Source organism: Caretta caretta, chromosome 10 (genome assembly GCF_965140235.1).
Source record: "Caretta caretta isolate rCarCar2 chromosome 10, rCarCar1.hap1, whole genome shotgun sequence".
Taxonomy (NCBI): domain Eukaryota; kingdom Metazoa; phylum Chordata; order Testudines; family Cheloniidae; genus Caretta; species Caretta caretta.
Window position 1 is genome coordinate 77499688 of NC_134215.1, and position 21434 is coordinate 77521121.

The window sequence follows — 21434 nt, forward strand, 5'->3', positions numbered from 1 at the left end:
TGTTCAGAGGTGCTGACTCTGTGGGTGCACCAGGGCTGGAGCACCCATGGGGGGGGGGAGTGGGTGCTGAGCACCCACTAGCCACCAACTGATCAGCTCCTTCTGCTCCCCTCCAGCAGCTCCCACCTGCCACCATCAGCTGTTCAGCAGCAGCCAGGAGGTGCTGGGGGGAGGGGGCGGAGCTGGGGCAGGAAGAGGCAGAGGAAGGCCGGGGTGTGTTTGGGGAAAGCTGAAAGTCAGCACCTGTGCCTTTATTTACAAATTATACCAACCTCCTTTTGTAAAGTGCTTTGAGATCTACTGATTGTAAGAGCTAGGTATTATTGCATGGTGGTTTGTCCCAAGTCTGGCTCTCTGGCTAGTCTCTTCACTTATACCAGCACAATGGCATTCTGGGGTGGGGGGGATCCTGGCAGATTTGGATCACACCTTCACAGTATGGTTTTCAGGTGTTTGATTTTTAAATCATGGGTTCTAAACCTGAGCATTCTGGCCTCCAGGGAGGGCTGGCAACAGGCATTGGGGAGGGGGTCATGGCCACGGTGCCCTTCTCAATTGCCAAATCGGCGAAGGTCCCAGTTTGCTGGGTGAGGCATCATGTTTTGGAAAAGCAGGTCCCAGTATAGGAAAGGTTGAACCACTGTGGCAGATTATTTAAAATTCTGCTTTGTGTCTGGAGTTATGGATTAGAATACCAGAGTCTTATCTTAGAAGTTACATTACTGTTCTGTTACCTGTGTGAAGTTCTGGATTCCTGTCTTGCTTGCCTCCATATATTTACAAAGAAGACCCTTGACTTGAGACTATGGAAGTCTTACTACAGTAAGAGAACCCGTCATTCGTGACTGGTACAATTTGTACTCTAAACTTTTTTCAGAGGCAATAGCTGTGTAACCCACCTAGGCGCTATACGCGATGTAACGGTGGATGTCTTTCTAGTCATTTTATTTTCTCTGTAGCCAACAAATGTCACTGAAAGCAAAGGGGAATACTGCACAGAGGTCAATAGGGAGCTGACTGGTGCTAATTTCATCAACTTTATACTCTCTTTCAGTGGAACTTTCCATTGCTTATGCTTGTTTGGAAGATGGCACCAGCACTGTGCTGCGGGAACACACTGATTATTAAACCAGCTGAGCAGACACCCCTCACATCCCTCTACATTGGCTCCTTGATCAAGGAGGTAAGAAATCTTAGCAGCACGTTCAAGGAGTTTACGCAAGTTACCGTTTCTCATAGGCAGCGAGTCCAATTCAAAAGGCAGCTGTAGCCATCGTCAGCTCCCAAAGATGTTGCTGCCAGCTCCGTTCGATGCCAGATCTAGAAACAATCTCCCCTTTTTCTTTCAAACTTTTATCTCTTGATCTTCTGTGCATGAATGCCCTAATTCACCAAGGTATTTATGCAAGTAGTCCCAGTAACTTCAATGGGACCAGGCTAGCCACATGCTTAAAGTTGGGCACGTGTTTAAGTATCTTGCTGAGACAGTGCTGAAATCACCAGGTATGTCGTGGGTTTTTTTTTTTTCCCCCCCCCCTCTTTTCTAATATGTTTAGTGAGACTATTTGGAGCTAAATTCTGCCACCCTTAGTCATGTTAGCGGCATTGTCCCATAAATTGTCGGGCTGATCACAAAGCTTGAGACTACTTGGCATGAGTACAGGGGGCAGAATTTGGCCCTTAGAATATGGGACTGGATCCTGCAGCTGCTTAATGCACAGAAATTGCACTACATCATTGTGACTGTTTTATTATGATTTGACTTATGAAGGTGTGCCTGGTGCTTAACAGAGAATGAAAGTCTAGTCCCCATACTGAGCAGAGGGCTAATGACGCAGGATTAGGGTCCTGGGTCATGGAAAATAATGCAGGTGCAGGCATGTGCCCTCTCAGTTGAAAGATCAGGACCCAAGACCCTCCCAGGAAAATACATTTCAGATTTATGGCCTAAATCATCTTAACCAGGGAGTTGACTTCACCTGGTTAAGATGATCAGCAAGCCCACTGATGTCAATGCAGTTAAGACAAGGATGAATGCCCCCCATGGACGCCACCACCTCCTCCACCCATCCTGATGGCCCAGTCCTGCAGTCTTTACTCACATGGGCCTCAGTTTTGCCCAGCCTAGCCTAAACAAGTCAGTTGTCCTATTGAAGTCAATGTCACTTAAGCACAGGTCAAAAGTTATGTGTTCTTATGTGCTTTGCTGAATTGTTGCCATGGGCAGTCCCAAAGACTATGCTTATATGGCCCCACACATCTCTTGCTTGCTTTTTTTTTTTTTTTTTTTAAAGTAGTTTAGCAAATACCTAAGAGTTTAAACCAACGTTCCCTGCAGAGCAAGTAGCAAAGTGTTGAGCATCCTTTGTCTCCCCCATCCCCTCCCACAAGCTGGAACAGGCAAGCTAGACAACCATCAAAACCCTAAAACGTTACCCAGAAGAAAGTAGAATTTTCCAAGGCAATTTATAACCAAACCATGTTCCTTTTTTATTTTATTTTTTTTTTCTGTGTCAGATGAGATTCCTGCAGGTGCATTCTCTTATTCTCTTAGTGCAGGTGCATTCTCTTATTCTCTTAGTGCAGGTGCATTCTCTTATTCTCTTAGTGCAGGTGCATTCTCTTATTAGCCTCATGAATGTGTGTACTGGAAGAATCCACCAGAAATGAAGGGAGCTGAATAACAAGTGACTCACAGGATACTAGGGTTGTGTGCCTGCACTTCCCAGTCAGAAACAGACTGGCCAGCCTAGAAATATATATCTTCACAGCAGCCCCTGTTTCAGAGAATATCAGGTTTGGAAGGGACCTCAGGAGGTCATCTAGTCCAACCCCCTGCTCAAAGCAAGACCAATCCCCAATTTTTGCCCCAGATCCCTAAACGACCCCCTCAAGGACTGAACTCACAACCCTGGATTTAGCAGGCCAATGCTCAAACCACTGAGCTATCCCTGCCCTGCCCCCCCACCCGCCCGCCATTTATTGTTTCAGAGAGCAATAAGCAGATCAGTTGGGCCAAGACTTTGGCTTGCATTTCACTAGAATTTTACCAAAGTTTTTCCTATTGTCATTGTGCCAGAACACACAAAATGGCTGTCATAGGTTAATACATTATAAATGTGGTTAAAAACTGGTTACCATCTGCTCTCTTGGCACTAGTGGGGAAAAAAACGCATCATCGAATGGTATCTTACTGACATCTTAATTCTCCTGGCCTCTGAAGAACCACAAAGGCAACCGTGGGAACTTTCTGCTCAAAACAAACTTTAAAGGGCCAGATTTTGCCTTTAGTCTCCCATTGACTAGGGATGCACAGCTGTGGCTGGAGGCTAAATTTGTCCAGAAGACTATTTTGTTATAACAGCAGGGCTGCAAAATGCAAATCCTTCAATAATTCTCTCTCTCCTGGTGATTCCAGGCACTTGTGAGTGGCTCTTATTTTCATCATGTCCAATCCAGGAGGTAGCAAGCAGCCACAGTGCTGGAAAAGATCATGAAAACCATTCTTAATCTGGAAAATTGTCTGTTTGCCTTTGATTTCAAACCTTTGGGTGCTACATGCTTCGTTCTTAAAAAGTACTAAGCATACTTTGGGGTTTAATTAACATTCGGGCCCTGATTCTGGTTTCAGTGTGACCACTTATGAGAAGTCATACATGTACGTAAAGTGTTTGCAGGATCAGGGAAGAGGTGCTGGTTAACTCGCTGTGGCATTGAGAGGCTCATCTAATTAATGTTTATAAAATTCTTTGAGATGCTCAGATCGAAAACACTATAGAAACTATTTCCATTGACAGGTTTCAGAGGAACAGCCGTGTTAGTCTGTATTCGCAAAAAGAAAAGGAGTACTTGTGGCACCTTAGAGACTAACCAATTTATTTGAGCATGAGCTTTCGTGAGCTACAGCTCACTTCATCAGATGTATGAAGTGAGCTGTAGCTCACGAAAGCTCATGCTCAAATAAATTGGTTAGTCTCTAAGGTGCCACAAGTACTCCTTTTCTATTTCCATTGAGTGATGGTAAAACCTCCATATGGGAGCATAGTTTACATGTATATCCTGGTTCTTAGTCCAAGAAAATTGGAGTGCTGAGAAGAAATCTGAATGGTTCTTATTACCCTATTTCTATAGTATAATCTCTCATTTCATTTTCAGGTGGGCTTTCCTCCCGGTGTGGTAAACATAGTGCCAGGATATGGCCCCACAGCTGGGGCCGCCATTTCTGCCCATCAGAACATTGACAAAATAGCTTTCACTGGATCAACAGAGGTAGGTGATCACTTCCTGCTTTAAACTTGCCTTTAGCCTTAGTGCATTACCAGATACTGCTCTTTGCAAGGAACAGTATTTCTCTGGTAGAAGTGCTATCTGTGGAAGCTTGGACCATTGTAAATTTCAGTGATACCCAGTGCTTGGAAAAACGAAATCTACTTGGTGGAATTTTTCAGAGGTTTTTGGCTGCTCCCACTGTAGTCCACTTCTGTCGAAAGCATATATATATATATATAAAACCCAGTGTTATATCCATTCTGGGCCAAATCCTGATCCCATTGAAGTCCAAGTCAATGACAACATTTGTTATGAAAGGGACTAAGAGTTGGCCCTCTGATAGTAAAAATGGTATCATAAAAACACCTTCAACCCAATGTTTTCTTCTCCCTTTAAATTTAGATACAATTAAAATGTCACTACAATAAGCATCCTTTTTGGCTGTACATGCATGATAGAGACGTAAGCCTGCTTTGCTCAGGGAAAATGATCTCTCCAAGTGCTCGCTTGGGGTTAGCAGTCTGGGGGAAGGGAGAGGGGTGTGCCTGGTCAGTGTTGTGCTGGTCCAGCTCTTGTTGTCTGTTAGTACTGAGCAAATAACTGGCAACCAACTTATATACTGAATTTCACTTTTTTAGTGAGGTGATGAGCCAGATATTTGCTACTAAAACCTGAGCGCTCTAATGGCAGGCCGAAAGAGAACATGCCAGGGTGGTGAATGCTGCTGAATCAAAATTTGCCGGCGAGTTTGAAGAGTTTTGTTTTAAGAAAAAGAGGACTTGTGGCACCTTAGACTAACAAATTCTGAAACTTGCTCCCCCCTCCCCCACTAGTTGCTGAGTTCCTTTGCCCCTGTAATAATAATGCAAGAAAATCTATAGCAAAATGTATGCAGCATGTGTATATCTTCATCTGCTATGACAAAGGGCAGCATCCAATAAAGGAGGGTGCGTTATGCCAAGGATCTATGCATGTTGGCTATTCAACTAGGCCATGTGTTGGACTTGTTTGTTTTTCATTTTCCTCTGAGTACTCACATCCTACTCGAGCATTCTTCCAACGCCTTCATTTTGACATTCACTGCATGCTTTTTATAATTTGCATAATTATGATAAATTACACTGAGCTGCCTTCTCCAACACCAGAGGTGTGTCTCATTTTATAGGTTCAAAGACATGCTGAAGGCCAAATGTTTTGTGTTTAACAACACCATCTAGTGGCTCATCATACATATGTGCATTCCCATTGGTTATCCCAAAGGGGACATGGCACAGAGCATCCTTGTTCCTTATGAAGATTGTAATATAAATATGAATGGGATCGGCAGCATGCTCATGTTGAGTGTTGCCCTTTGATACTCTATATAATTAGACAAAATATGTAAAATACATAGAATTATCTTTGTAGGCTAAGAATAATCTTTCTATAATCAAAATCAGGCACTCTGTTCTAAAATCCTAGAAACTTTCTTGTTTTTATGGATCCACTTTTTATAAAACATGAACAGATCTATCTAATGCATTATCTTAATGTTCGGGCTGAAATCCTGTCTCCATCCAAGTCAGTGGGAGGTTTTCCATCAACTTCACTGGAGTCAGGATTTTACACGTGGTATTTTTATCTTTGAGTTGTGGGTGGGCATTTAAAAATCAAAGTGCTTTGACACAGTAATGAGGGTCATATTGAGTACATTAGTTAGGTAGATATTTCTAATCCTTTTCACTTTCTGGTTCTTGTGTATTAGCATCATGATTTAGTATTTGGGTGCAAATACTGCAGGCGATTGTTTAAATCAAAATGAACATGGAAAGGTGGAGAATGAAAACGTTTTTAAAACCATGTTTTAGGTTAACATAAATGCCTAACAATTTTGATCTTCAATTACCTGACAGTGTCTCCTTCTAGCTTCCTACTTTTCAGCATATTTAATTTATTCCTAATCAAGCAGCTACCATATAAGGTCTCTCTTACTCAGTTAGCTTTATAGCAAGTTATGTTAATTTTCAGCAGAAGACCGCTTTCTGTTTCTATTATCTTGAGGGCTAGCTGGGAGGACTCTGCACTGCTAATTGGAAGGACCAGGTTCACTTCTGGTTTGGGAATCTTGCTCTGGTTATAAAGGTAGCAGGTGAAACTTGTGTAACAAGCTCTTCAGCTGATTGAAACTTTTATGTTTTTTTACTGTTCTGATTCAACAAGATCTGAGTGTTTCTCCCAGGCACACAACTGAGTACAAGGTTGAAAGGACATACCATAGAATCAAGGAGCACAGTCTCTTTAGTGGAACAAAGAGAAGGCTAAGGAGTAACTTGGTCACAGTTTGTAAATGCATGTTTAGGGAACAAACATTTGATGATGGACTCTTCAGTCGAGCAGGCAAAGGTAAAACAAAATCCAATGTCTGGAATTTGAGCCTAGACTGATTCAGACAGCAAATAAGGCCTACATTTTTAAGGGCCAGAGTAGTTCACCATTAGAACAATCTACCAATTCTTCAGTTAAGATTAAATCTTTTCCTAAAAGATAAACTGTAGTTCAAACACACATTGTTTGGGGAAAGTTCTGTGATCCGTGTTATGCAGGAGGACCGACTAGATGATCACAATGGTTGATTTTCAAATCATCTTGTCAGAAAATACTAGGGGAAAATTCAAATGAAACAATTTTTTTATTTTTTTTAAATTATTTTTGTTCAAAAATTTTCGTGGAAAAAACACTTTTTTTTTTTTTTGACCAGCCCTATTTATATGACTATATTGTAAATTCTTAGGGCAATTCGTTCTGTAGTCAAAAATTAAAACCTGTCATGTGGTAGAGGATCTACTGATACCAGAGACCGAATCCCTTCTTTAAGTGCAAAACTCACCTCATTAATTGTGGAGCCATGACAGTGATTTCATAAGAAATGGCAGGGTGTCACCTGATTGTTCTTTTTATAAGAACAGTAGTCCATTAGTAGTCCTTCCTGCATTGTCCAATTAGGGGCCTGATCCTGCAGCCCTTACTCTGTCCAAAAAATGACTTCCAGGGGACCGCTTGCATAGGTAAGAACTATATAATACCAGGCCCCTACATTTCCCTTATATCTAAGACAAATGATAAATATTTGTGATTTTTAAAATTGCAAGGCCCACCTTGGATGGCTAAGTACCTTGTAGAAGCAGGTGGTGAGAACTAGAAAATTCAGCAACTAGAAACCTGGAAGAATTATTTTGCAATTCCAGCTGTTTCACAGCCTGTCCTGCTCTTGGTAACCTCATGCATTTTACGACACTTTGAATGAAGTAATTTTTTTTTTTGAGGAATAAACCTGTGTCCTGTGAATCCCAATGCCATAGGTTGGAAAACTGATCAAGGAAGCGGCCTCTAAAAGTAATCTCAAAAGGGTGACCCTGGAGCTTGGAGGGAAGAACCCCTGCATTGTGTGTGCAGATGCTGACTGTAAGTATTTGTCACATTGCAATTAATTAATTTTCTAGTCTCCGTGGCCCACACAGCACTGCTAGTGACTCCCATGTAACCTCTCCAGCAGAGGACACAGCGTGGTCCAACTTGCCACAAAGCCTGGCCAAGACCTCTTTGCTAGAGGGTGTGCTACACCACGCCCTGCACCAGCCAGGCTATAAAGGGAGGGCTCATGTGAACAGGAGCAGACTGTTCCGAATGCTGCCCTCTCTGGGGCAGGGAAGAGCCCCGCTGGCTGAGGCTGCAGAGATGGTGTATTGTATCCATGCACCCCTGCTCGGCTGCCCACACAATTTTCTCAGCCAGCACTCCTGCGCTGACTTGTTTTTAGTCTCCCTGACGGAAGAGAAGCTGCAGCTGTTTTCTGTAAAGGCAGCATCCGTCCCACAATACTTCCCATCACAGGGGATAAGGACTAAATTCTGCCAAGCTTAATGGGACTACTCCGTGTGAGTCAAGGTGACTGAACTGGGCCCTTAGCTGAGACGTGCGCAACCAGAGACTGTACCGGGAGGGAGGATGGTGGTGCAGACAGTCAGAAGATTTGGTCATGTCTCGAGGCTCACAGGGAGCTTTCTTTTTTGGTATTTTTATAGGCCGCCTTGAAATGAGCATGTTTTTTTTTGTTTTGTTTTTTTGAGGAAGCATTGAGAGGGGGAACAGATAGTGAGGGACTTTCAACAAGTCTCGTTAATTTCTGGTTCAAGTCAGTAGAACGCCTCACTCTCTCTGTGGTGACCTTTCCATTCCAGTGGACTTGGCGGTCGAATGTGCCCATCAAGGAGTTTTCTTTAATCAAGGCCAGTGCTGCACTGCTGCCTCTCGAGTATTTGTGGAGGAGCAGATCTACCCAGAATTTGTCAAGCGCAGCGTGGAGTACGCCAAGAAAAGACTCATTGGAGACCCATTCGATGCCAAAACTGAACAAGGGCCACAGGTAATGATGATGTGCTCAAGAATAGTTTTCCACACTCCTGGGGCGAGTGGTGCTCCTGTGTGAGCTGCAGTCCTGATCCAGTGACTAATACCTCATTGTATTCTTTCTTCTCTCTGTTCTAAACATCAATTAATCATGAGGGTTGACATGTTGGCTCTTTCCATAAATGAACTGAAAGCTGGACAATAAAGAAATTTACCCAAGTGGGCTGCCCTTTTGCATAGTAATGCAAAACCTATTACGGCACGGAGTATTTTGTGCAGGCAGAGTGTGGTGGCTGCAGATGTGTTATTATTCAGCTCTAAAACAGTGATGCCACCCCCTTGCAGGAGGAATAATATGTAGAAGTGGAGAACAAAAACCCCTAATGCACAGAGAGGGGTTTAAGCAGAGTCCTTTAAGCAGAAGGCAGGACGGTGCCAAGCTGAATATCAGTCTTGCCAACATTTTGGGCTTTTACACCTCTTCTTATCCCTTCTAAGGAAGCCATAAAGATCCACAATTGAGGGAAATGTTTCATCTTCTCCTAGGTCAACCAGTTATTAATAAAACATAACAAACCCATGGCACCTTAGAACTTGTGCTCTGCCAAAGGTAAATGGGAAAATGCCACTCCAAAAAGTTTCACGGCTTGTTCTAACTCTGGAATCCATAACTTTCTACTGGTTCAGACTTTTCCCAACACAGACTTGAAAGGCTTAGGCCATCACCCTGATAGCCCTGTATGAAATAGGCAGGTTCTGCTTACAGTTGGAGCTCTGAAACTGATGAGGGCCCAGCTCTGCCAGCCATTCTGACTGCACATAACAACCTCCTCGTGCAAGTCATGGCTTTGAAATCACTGGACTGCTCGCATGAGTAAATTACAGCTCAAGGTGAATAAGGATGGCAGAAAGGGGCCCTTGATAACAGGTATGTGGTAATTAAAGAATGCTAACTAATGGCTAGTGAGATAAGACCAGATTCTGATGCCTTTCCCTGGGCCTAGTCTACAGCTAAAATTTAGATCAACATAGCTACATTGCTCAGCAGTGTGAAAAATTGGTATGCCGGAGTGCCGACCTCCACCCCAGTGTAAATGCAGCTAGGTCAATGGAAGAATGCTTCTGGCTCCTGCCAGCTGGGGGGAGAGATGACCTACCGCACCTGGGAAACAAAACATACCTCCTGGTCCTGTAGGAAGCATCTACGCTACAGTGCCCAGCTACAGTGCTGTGGTGTAGATGTGGCCTTACGTTGAGCAACACCTTCCTTTGCAAACAGTCCCATTTGAAGCCAGTGGTATTACTTGCAGAGTAAGGGCTGGTCTACACTTAAAACACTGCAATAGCGCTGCTTCATAGGTATCTCCTTCACTGCTGACGGGAGGGGTTCTCCCACTGGCCTAGGTAATCCATCTCCCTGAGAGGCAGTAACTAGGTTGGCAGGACAGTTCTCCTGTCGACCTTGTGCGGTCTACACTAGGTCAATTTAACAATGTTGCTCAGGGGTGTGGATTTTTCACGCCCCTGCCGTGAGTGATGTAGTTATATAGACCTAATTTTCTAGGGTAGACCAGGCCTTAGTTGCTATTCAGTGAGAGTGAGGGTACTTTGGACTGAAAGCTCCTAAGGGTTGGAGCTGTGGTTTTTTTTTTTTTTAATTCTGTGTTTGTACAGCACCTAGCACCACAGGGTCCTGGTCCATAAGTAGGTGCTATGGTAATACAGATGATAAAGCAGCTAGTAGTGAAGTTGGGGTGTTCACTGGCTCACAAGCAACATGACCACATGTCCTATTTCTCCTGTTCTACCTGATCTGATGCATATGACTTTTCCCTCTTTCCCGCATGTCTGTGTGCTAACCATCTAAACAAGAGGAGACCCAAGATAGGGAGTGGAGCATGGGAGGCTGTTTTCAGCACTGTCCTGTAGCTTCCAGTGCAACACAAACCATTTCCTCTGTCTGCACATAATCAGAACAGCTGCTTCTCTGGAGTCTGGCTTTTGGACAGGGTGCATTCCAGGCTGGCAGTGGGGAAATGTGTGCATTTTGGAACAAATGGCTCAAATCTCAAGGAGGGAAGGAAAAGGAAAAAACCTTCAAAACCATTTAAAATATCAAAAACCAGTAAATCCTCCAGAAGTAGTTATCAAAGCTACAGGGCTCAATCCTTAGCTTGTGTACACCATTGAAACTCTGCTTACACCATCTGGCCCAGCGTGTCTGAATCAGATTCTCCTTTTACTTACACCTATGTAACTCAGGAGTTACTCCATTTGTAGTCAGTAAAGTTATTCCTGATTTACACCAGGCTGAATGGTCTGGAATTTTTTTTTTTTTTTTAAATCTGCAAAATTTTTTTCCAGAAAAAAATCCCTGATGTCCCAAATCAAGGTGGTTTTTTTGGTCCTGCTGTGAGAATCTAGGAGTAGCTCCCCAGCTGGTGTAAATCAGGATAGCTCCACTCAAGTCCTGTGGAGCAATGCAGAGTGCCAGCAGCTGGAAACCTGGCCCATGGTCTAGACATTTTTAAAAAAACACAGTTGGGAGACTTTGGCTGAATGGCTCCTTAGGCCTGTGTCCACTGTCAGAGCCGCAGCAGGCAGATTCCATTGTTCTCTCCATTACCTTCTCCTGGGCAGGGAAGATGAATATAGAGAGAGCACGTCTTAGATGTATGTTTAATAATTTGCAATACTTAAAAGCCTTAGCTGTTGCTCTGGGCATGGCACACCCAGAGGGGCGTCAAATAGGCATTCAAACAGTAAGGAGAAGGAGCACAATGTCAGGGCAAGGAAGCTACATAGAATATTTCTTCTTCTCCTCGTCTTCCCCCCCCCCTCCATGCATGCTATTTTCCCTGCTGCAGAATATCCGTGTAGCTGATGGGCCACATAGTTGCTGGGCCCCAAACTCCTTTTCTATCTGCACAAAGGGTCTTGTTCCATCTGCATCAAACGTCAAAATGTGTGGCAATAGCCCCAACAACTCACACTGCATTGCTCCTCTGGGCTGGGTCATAGCATGCAGCTGGCGCAATGGGAGCAGGCCACAACACTACACTCTCTCCCTGAAGATGCCCAGGAGCTGGGAGGCTGCTTTCCTGGGGATGCCCTGGCCTTACATCCATTTGTGTCTCCCTGACCCATAGGAAGGACAGGTATGGCCCATGCATATTTGTATATGAGCAGCCGAGTTACTGCATTCGCTTCCCCTTTGTAGGGCCCCAGGGGAACACATGTGTAACCCTTCTGTCAGCAACAAGGTCCAGGTTCAGTGTCTAGGGGTTCCTTTTCAACAATACACCACAAAACCGGCTCGAGCCCACACCCCTTGGGACAATAACACACCACCCGCTGGGCGCCTGTAAGAGGCAATACTTCCCTTCTCCCAAGCACAGAGTCTGAGTTTAGCAAAAAACTTTTAATAAAAGGAGGGAATTAACTCAGCATTAATTTGGGAAAACACCACCACTAGGGCTCATAAACACAAACCATGAGCAAAAGACCCACCCCCAAATAAGTTGGGCAGTGTCCTTTTCCCCTCTTAAGTCCAGCAACCCAAAAGTCCCTTTAATGTGCCCATCCTTCTCTGTACCCCACTCACAGTTGCCAGTGCAGCCCCAGACTTCAGAGGTTCATCTGCAGAGTTCACCTCCCACCTTGTGTGGAGGGGGGCAGGGGGAGAATCAGGAGGCACCTTACATGCTGCACTGTTCGGGCACTTGCTTGTTGCCCCCAAAGGCAGATTGCCACGCCTCTGTGGGGCTCTCCTCTGGCCCTCTCCACCAGCCACCCTGCTAGCCACTTGCTATGCCTCTCCACCAGCTGCCCCCTCACCAAGATGTCTTCAGCCCCCACACTTAACACAGCTGTCAGTGATTTCAGCTGTTAGTGGGACAGCCTCTTGCAATAGAGACACTATCACAAAGTAGGCCTAATATTTAAACCAAGGTATCAGCGATTTCAGCTCTGCAGCAATTGAGTCCAAATTAGCTCTTTTGTTATACCATGGAGAGCGGAAGGGTTACATGGTATCTGGGACCCTTAAACTGGGCCCATACCACCAGATACAAGTACCTCTCCCCACCCTCTCTCAATTCATTGAGCTTTGGGACCCATGTCCCCTGTCTAGCGAGTGCCGCTCAGTTGAGGGTGAGTCCCTCCATTGGGGTATGCCAGGTGCAGTTCTGCTGCCCTCAGATCACACAGCAAGGATAGCAATCCTCTATTACTCCTGCCCCAATAACAAGGAGACTGGGGATCCAACACCAGCCACAAGTGATCATTTGAGCAAGCAGTCCCATCATGCGGAGCACCTAGGCAGGGTGGGTGTGTCCATCCAACCTATGTTGCAGCATACATGGCATCCAGCATGGGGGGTCTGAGCCAAGTGCTGATTTCACATGCAGATCCAGGGAATTCTGGTGCTTGGGGTTGAGTGACTGTAGAGGATAATACAGTAAGTCAGTCCAAACTGCAAATTTGCTACCTAATCCATCAATAAATGGTGCCTGGCAGACAATATTCGGTTGTGTTAAAACCCTAATAGACTGGGACAGATTACCACTGTCTGCCCATTCTGATGAGATATTGGTGGATTGGGTATCTAGTCTACTTGCACAATTACCTGCTACAGCCGATGGAGGAAGAAAACCGTACAGTGTTCTGCCACACATTGGTTAAGGGTATTTTACCTTACATTTCTAGCAAAGATCAAAATGGTCTGGAGAAGGGCCACAATGATGGCTAAAGGCCTGGATGGGGCATGCAGGGGAGGAGAAACCACAAATAAGAAATATATTTTGCTTGGGAAGAAAATGTTGGCGGGACCTTGAGGGGGGCCCTACAAAATTCTGAGTGGCATCTTGAACTCCAGTTAGTCTGTGGTGTGCGTTTGTGGGTTGAATACCTTTCCTTGTAATAAATGAGCAAGACAACACCCGTAAAACAAATGAAAGTGAATATTCCTTTATGCAACCTAGAGTCACCCTGTGGAATTCAGTGGGCAGAAGCCACTGAGTCAGACATTGGTGCTGGATTTTAGGAGGCTGGATAATTTCAATAACGTGTAGTTGAGCAAAGCAAGATAATAAAAGAGTAATCAAATCTTGCACATCAGGTCATAAACATCTGCTTATGAAATAATATTGAAATACTGCAGGCATCAGGAAGGCAAAGCTTCTCCATGTAGACCCTTGCCCAACTAATCAGGTGTGCTAGAAGGAGGGGTTGTTCGTTTTTTTTTTCTTTTCTTCTGATGCTTCTACTATGATCGTTGGGGGAGGGGTATACAATATTGTCTGTGTGTGTGTATATATATATATATATATATATAATTTGCTTTCCTCTGAATCAGGTATTGACCACTGCTTTCTGCTTTAGATGGATCAATAACAGCATTTGTCTTAGCAGATCAGGCATCTTTAATAGAGGGTAAAACCAAAATTCAAAACTGTAAATAATAAATAGCTCTTGTTTGATCAGAAGCATAATATATCAGAACATTTCGCAGTCTTTAATTTATTTCTCCTCACAATGCCCCTGGGAGGTAGGGAAGTACTAATATTGCCATTGGACAGATGGGGAAACTGAGGCATAGAGGCTAAGTGACTTGCCCAAGGTCACACGGGAAGTCTGGCAGCCCAGGGAACTGAACCTGAGTCTCCCAGGGGCTACATTACTGTCCTAACCATTGGATTATCCTTCCTCTCCTTGATAAAGTAGTGGTCAGAGTTAAGAGTCTTGCAAGCTCTAGTTGAAATGAAAAGCACCAGCAATCCTACCCTTGTATGTTGCTTTTGGAAACAGGTTGTTTTGTTTTTGTTTTTTTCCTCAATGTGTTTCATCATCTAATAGGCCTTTGCTTTACAAGAAGTTACAGCTGTATAAATATTCTTGTTTTTTGTGATGCAAAGTGGTTGATTGACCTAGATTGGTCATGGCCAGAGACAGGTCAGCATGGGAAGTGCTCACAGATACTTTCAAATTATTCACATGTGGCAACCAGGCAAATAAACAATATGCAAACCACCTGCCAACTCTTGTAGGTGGCACCCTGCATCATCTGTGATCGCAGCCATTTCCCCAGGCAGTACTTTGCGTTCTTGAAAGATTGTTTTCCATCCTCTACTTTACCCTACCCTATGTGTTACATTTGAGTTCAACATGTATACTTTAAAAGAAAAGGAGTACTAGTGGCACCTTAGAGACTAACAAATTTATTCTTATTTATCGGATGCATCTGATGAAGTGAGCTGTAGCTCACGAAAGCTTATGCTCAGATAAATTGGTTAGTCTCTAAGGTGCCACTAGTCCTCCTTTTCTTTTTGCGAATAGAGACTAACACGGCTGCTACTCTGAAACCTGTCATGTATACTTTGTATTTGCTTTGTGTTTTTGTTGCAGAGGCAAATTTTGCATGCACTCAACAACACGTACATTATATTGTGTTCTTCCTTGTGTACCTGGCTTCCCAAATATCTCATTATTCCCCAGAGCTCTGATGTTTGTTTTTTGGGTAAATTCAGATTGGAAGCATGAGGTCAGAATTAATTATGGCGAACTGTCGCGGGTGGATAATCTAGCGGGGGTTATATGACTGCGTCTGCTTTGGGCTGGGTCTTGCATCCTGATGCCCGCATCTACTAAGGTCAAAACAGGACCCTTCTCTGACTAGAGGCCAAATTACTCATGAAAGTTTGTAGTGAGTGGGAAAGATTGACAGTCCAATACTGGATCATTTTGATGTGCACTTGCTATTAAAAACCATTTCCAAAAGGAACAGGCTGTAGTACTGCCCACCTGAGGGCTGTGGTATGCTTAGATCTTCACTGGTTTAACAAGGTTGGGGATGAACCGCGTCCTAGGGCTGTCTGGTCCTGCCAGTGTGGAAAGAGGATGACAGAGGACCAGAAATTGTTGCGACACTGTTATGGGTCTATCTGCGTTAGTACCACAGGGTGCGGTGGCGGGGGGTGATTTGAGGTAATGCAGATATACCTGAGCTAGTTTTAATCCAGCTATCTCGGGTGCCGTTAGCAGTGTAGCCATGGCAGTTCCCCGTGAGTGAGGACCAGGTTCCAGGTAGGCTTGTCCAGGCCATACTGAAATGCATTCTGCCACAGGTTCACTGCTTCCAGTACCTGAGCTGGCTAGACTACCGCTGGCTTGGGTATGGCTATGTGAGCTGCAATCACTTCCCATGACTGTGCTGTAGACCAATGGTTTCAACCAGAGGTACCGTACCCAAGGGGGGTACACAGAAGTCTTCCAGGAGGTGCATAAAAAGCACTAGTGAAGTCAGTACAAACTAAAATTTCATACAGACAATGACTTGCTTATACTGCTCTAAGAACAATATTTATATTCCAATGGATTTATTTTATGATTATGTGGTAAAAATGAGAACATCAGTAATGTTTCAGTAAAAGTGAGCTGTGACACTTGTATTTTTATGTCTAATTTTTGTAATCGAGTAGTTTTTAAGTGAGGTGAAACTTGGGGGTAAACAAGACAAATCCGACTCCTGAAAGGGGTACAGTAGTCGGGCAGGTCGAGAGCCACTGGTGTAGACATACCCTTAGTCTCCAAAAGGCTTGTCTACATTTGAGTGTTAATTCACATTAAGGGAGGGGGTGATTTTTAAGTGCAATAGCTATTTTGGACTAAGTCCAGGTATAGACAAGCTCTGTTAATCATGCTTAGATATGGTCATTTTCGTAATGTAGCTGAATCCTAAGTGAAATGCAAACCTCAATAGTACAATCTAACAATGTGCTGAAATTGTTTAACCATTGTCCGATAATATAGCTGCAATTGAATCAAGTCTTTGGAATTACAGTGACAACACAGAGCTGCTGTTCCATGACATGCCTTTTGTATCTGACAGATTGACCAAAAACAGTTTGATAAAATTTTGGAGCTGATAGAAAGCGGGAAGAAAGAAGGTGCCAAGCTGGAGTGTGGGGGTTTAGCCATCGGAGACAGAGGTCTGTTCATAAAACCCACCGTGTTTTCCGAGGTTACTGACAACATGCGAATTGCCAAAGAAGAGGTACAGTACTCATCGGCGGGTTTAGATTTCCGGTCGCGTGTAGAAGCCACAGCCACAGTATTTTAACAGTGCTTTTCCTTCATTATTTTCAGTGAGAGTCCCACTAATCTGAAAATTTTTCAGCCACGATCTTAGTAGATGTCAAGCAAAATAAACTGCTGAAAATTGCAGAATTTATTAAGTTGACAGAGCATCCCAAAAAGCTGCGTGGGGCAGAAATGAATTTCTAACGTATCGGTAATAGGGGAATTTCCGAGGTTTATTTAAAAAATAATCTGCCAAATAACCAGAAGTGGCAATTTAATAAGAGGGGAGAGGGAAGGGGATATTGTCAAAGTTGTTAGAGCCAAAGTGTGATTGCCTGTTTTTCTTTTATCTGTTTGCATAGTACGTATAATTCCTGGGGGTTCTCCCCCCCCCCCCAATAAAACAAGTGCTTTCTTGCCCTTCTTTTTCAAAATAAGTGCCAGCAGCACAGTGCCAATGAGCATGCTACAGGAACGTATCTGTGCATGAACTTCAGTTGTAAGTGTTCAGGCCCCTATTCAGAAAAGCACCTCTAATCAGGAAAGCTTCCTAAGCCCCCATTAAAGTCATTGGCACTTAAGCACATGTTTAAATTTAAGCATATGCTTCAATGTGGTGCTGAATCAGGGTTTCATGTAGTTGCTTTGAACGTTGTTACTGAAAACGAAACGATTTTTAATGGAAGGGCATTGACAGTATTTTTCTGACTTGCAAATTCAGCAAATTGCAATAATTCAGGCATATATTTACTAGTTACAGAAATTCCTCACCTGCCTGCTCTCTCTCCATGATCAGAAAATTCTTGGACCATCTAAATCCACAGTTACATATTATACATAGCTGGCTTGGTAGGGTACCATGTGCTGTTTTGTGCCCCCTACTGGATGGAATGAGAACTGCTCAACTATGCATGCCAGGGTTTATGCTGCCCAAAGTTAGGAGATGTTCCCCTTTAGCTCCAGGGATATGCCCCCTGTGCTTTTGGGCATGGTGATCTAAGTTCTAACCCCACTGTTGCTATAAAGCCATGAGTACTTGTAGTGCCTCCGAGTGAAACCCTGACGTTGGAACTCATGGACAAGTTAGAATATCCCAGGAACCTACAAAGAGAAACTTGGTGAGCCCAATAATTGCAGATGTAAATGCTATTCTTCTCTTGCTGTTATCCTTGTTTGTGCTGGCTCAGTCATCCTAGTGTCAAAATACTGGGAAAACCAGACTTGTAAGTCAGAAGCTCTGGTTTTCAGTATTGAATAGCAAGCAAGCTGAAACAAGCGGCATGTGATTAGACCCTGAGGTGTCCCTTTGAAACAGTATTAACTAATGTATTTCCATTGGGAAATGGAATGGGAATAAAGTGGCTGCCAAGGTCCTGTTGACACTGGTGTCTGATAGTTTAGCCTAGACCTTTTTATGGGGACACTTACTGTGTACTCCTGGGAAAGCAAGTGTTGTCTTGATGTGTCAGATCTGCCATGCAGTCTCTGAGGAACCTGGAAAAATCTCAGTCAGCCTGGGCGTGAGTGTCCTAAAAATAGAGAAGAATAAGAGCTGAACACACAATCCCATGACGAACCTCTCTCAAATGAGTTACCTCCAGATCCCAAACTCATGATTCATGGGGCTTCTCCAATTTCTTTCATTTGCAGTTTTGCTGCAAATATGTCCTTTTACTCTGTCTGCTAGTAAGACTCCATTAAGAACACAGACCTTAAAAAGGCAGGAATTTGCAACAACTTGTTTGGAGTCCATCTTTTTGTGAAACAATTGATTTAAGCTCTTGCAGGGGATGTCCCTGTGGAAAGCTACATGTGGGAGCATGTCTCCATTTCATCAGTGGAGTATCAGCCTGCATAGCATATGATCATCAGCACATAGAAGTCTCCTGGCATTGCTTCTGTATTGTACTTTGTGAGAAACTTCAGCCCACTTGTGCTCAGAACAGTAGGCTTCTACTATTTTGTGGCTGCAGATTGCCCTTATGAATATACGAGCCAGGTTATGCACCTGCAGAGCGAGTGCATGCAGAAGTGGTGGGCAGCCACTTGTGTGTGCAAAATCAGTGGCTTGTATCAACAAAGCTATAGAAAACCAGAGGCTATAGAAAACCTGGGTGAAAATGTATGTAAATGTTGTACATTTCAACTACAGCAAGTGCCTGTTAAGCCCATAGAAAGTTAGAGTTCTGAATGGAGAAAGAATGAACCATTTTAAACGTACCCAGAACTTTCTCTTGCCCATTTTAACCAGATAATTTTTGCTCATGTAGATTACAAGATTCCATAATGCGAAGGAAAATCTTTAATCTTCTGAGGTTTGCATAGGTCTATTACTGTAGCACCTCACTTCACACTGGGCCTGAACCAGATTCCATTGGCAATCAGTGGGGAGTTTTGTCATTGGCTTCCACAAGAGCAGGTCCATCATACAGATTTAAAACCTTAAAACACCAGAACTGAAGACATCCATATAACATTTCTAAGTTTTAATTTTCAGAACACTCCCTGATCTTTGCAGAGTAATGCCGGTTTAATTGCTTACAGATTTTTGGACCAGTGCAGTCGATAATGAAGTTCAAAAGTATAGAAGAGGTCATAAAAAGAGCAAATAACACTGAATATGGACTCACAGCAGCAGTGTTCACAAAGAATCTGGACAGAGCTCTGACATTAGCTTCTGCGCTGGAATCTGGAACAGTCTGGTAAATGTGTTTCTGCCTATGGGATTGCGATACACCGAGGTAGTTTACAATGTGTCTGAGCCCTGCTGACCAGTAGCACTGACCCTGAGCTCCCTTCCTCTTGAAATTTTGTCCTAAGAAGCAATAGCTATTGCTCAAAATGAGATAGTGAGAGTGAAATGTATTTTAGAGAAACCAAACTGTGTTAGTTCCCACACATTTTAAATGTACTCTCTCCTATGGAAAATCCCAACAGCATATGCTGCCTTATCGATGAACATGGTTATGCCTTCTGAGAAGCTTTATTATGTAATTATTGTATAAGGTCTCAGACAAGGTAACAAATCGGTTTGAACAGTAGATGGCACCATGTTACCGGTTAACAAGGCAAGTCAGCATTTTGTGTACAAAGCTCCTGATTTAATATTAGGACAGTTTAAAGAACTGGGCTGAAATCCTGGCCTCGCTGTAGTCAATGGCAGTTTTGCTCTGGTGCCTGATAGTATGGTTTTTAAAAAATCTTTTCTATTTAGAAACAATACTTTGTATTTATCCAAGATTTTCAGCCTCTGCCTCGGTAAGGATATTTACTGGAGAATAGGGTCTTTGGTTTTGAAGAAGACCTTCACCACACTTCTTCATGTGATGCTAAAGTCCTGTCTGTTGCAACAGACCAAATCCTGCTCACCTTGCTCAGGTGCTGTAGTCAAGGGATCAGGATTTGAATCCTTGTAATCACATCACAGCTAGTGTCCTATAGAAGTAGAACCTCGGTGGAGCTAGTGTGACATTCGCTCACCAGTGGGTTACACTAGCAATTTCTACTCTCACCACACCACAGATGTGTCTAATACAATTGTATTCCTACACCCATTGCTACAGGTTGAGCCGGCATGTACTCTGGACAGTAGCAAAGCTGTTGCAGCTGAGACGGGCATGTCTAGACAAGGAAACAAGTTATATTTTTTAAAAAGTGTGTTTTTAAACGAGGCTTGGAAACTAGCATAGACACAGTTTAAAACCTTTACATACGTGTTCGCTGGTCCTGGCTGGAAAATGGACAAAAAGGACCAATCTTGGTAGAGAATGATGGTTTCTCAAATATTCTGTTTCCTGCTATGAAAAAATCAAACTCTGTGGCTGAAATGACCAAAATGTAGTGAACAAAACACCTAGTGAAGTATATAAAAGGGAAGAGATACACGTTTGTCAGGCAACTCATGGCTATTAATAAACATGAATATATTTCCCCCATCTTCCAAGTGTTTAATCTGATAAATTATGTTTGATCATAGGATCAACTGCTACAATGCCCTTTATGCACAAGCTCCTTTTGGTGGTTTTAAGATGTCAGGAAATGGCAGAGAACTGTAAGTTTGTTTTGGTTTTTTGTTTTTTAACTCAGTTTTGTTATCTCTTTTCTATCTAGAAATTTAAATGCAATATTGTAAGTGTGATGACTTAGTAAGGATTTCACCGAGCTTGCCTTAAACTGTTGGGGCTGGATTGCCCTTACACCTCTATGTTGTGATTTATACCAGTGAAACTTATCACAGAGTTCGAGAGCAGAAGGGACCACCAAATCAGTCTGACCGCCTGTATATCATAGGCCACCAACCCCCCACATTAAACCCAGCAACCGAAAAAAATGAGACCAAAGTATTACAGCCCACAGGAGACTAGACTGTTATGTGCCCGAGGCCCCTACAATGGCAGGGAAATAATGGAGTGAGAGCAAGAGGGTGTAAAAACTTCCATTGTGATTTGTTCATGTGAATAGTGCCCTTAGAATCCCCCTCGCCCAGAGTGCAAGTCATCCACAGCACTCAGTGCTCTCTGTCCTAAAACCGCTTTTCAAAACTCAGTTAACTAGCTCCTACTCTTGCTTTAACGATAAAGGATATTTCCTTGCCAGGTAAACATCAGACCAAGGCTGTCATGTGATGAATTCCCCTTGCTTCACCTGCTGATAGAGGTTAGGGCTTGGGAAGGTGTTTGGGGATGGGTTCCTGTGGTTAT

The 21434-nt window shown here is 43.5% G+C and overlaps 1 protein-coding gene across 1 annotated transcript in view; it reads left to right on the plus strand.

Moving 5' to 3' along the window:
• ALDH1A3 (aldehyde dehydrogenase 1 family member A3) overlaps positions 1–21434 on the plus strand; it is a 50641-nt gene that overhangs the window by 25132 nt on the left and 4075 nt on the right. Inside the window, exons 6-12 of the mRNA XM_048867621.2 lie at positions 1055–1183; positions 4156–4269; positions 7608–7710; positions 8487–8671; positions 16544–16708; positions 19279–19436; positions 20711–20785. Coding sequence (XP_048723578.1) covers positions 1055–1183; positions 4156–4269; positions 7608–7710; positions 8487–8671; positions 16544–16708; positions 19279–19436; positions 20711–20785 — 929 coding nt within the window. The remainder of the gene's footprint in view (positions 1–1054; positions 1184–4155; positions 4270–7607; positions 7711–8486; positions 8672–16543; positions 16709–19278; positions 19437–20710; positions 20786–21434) is intronic.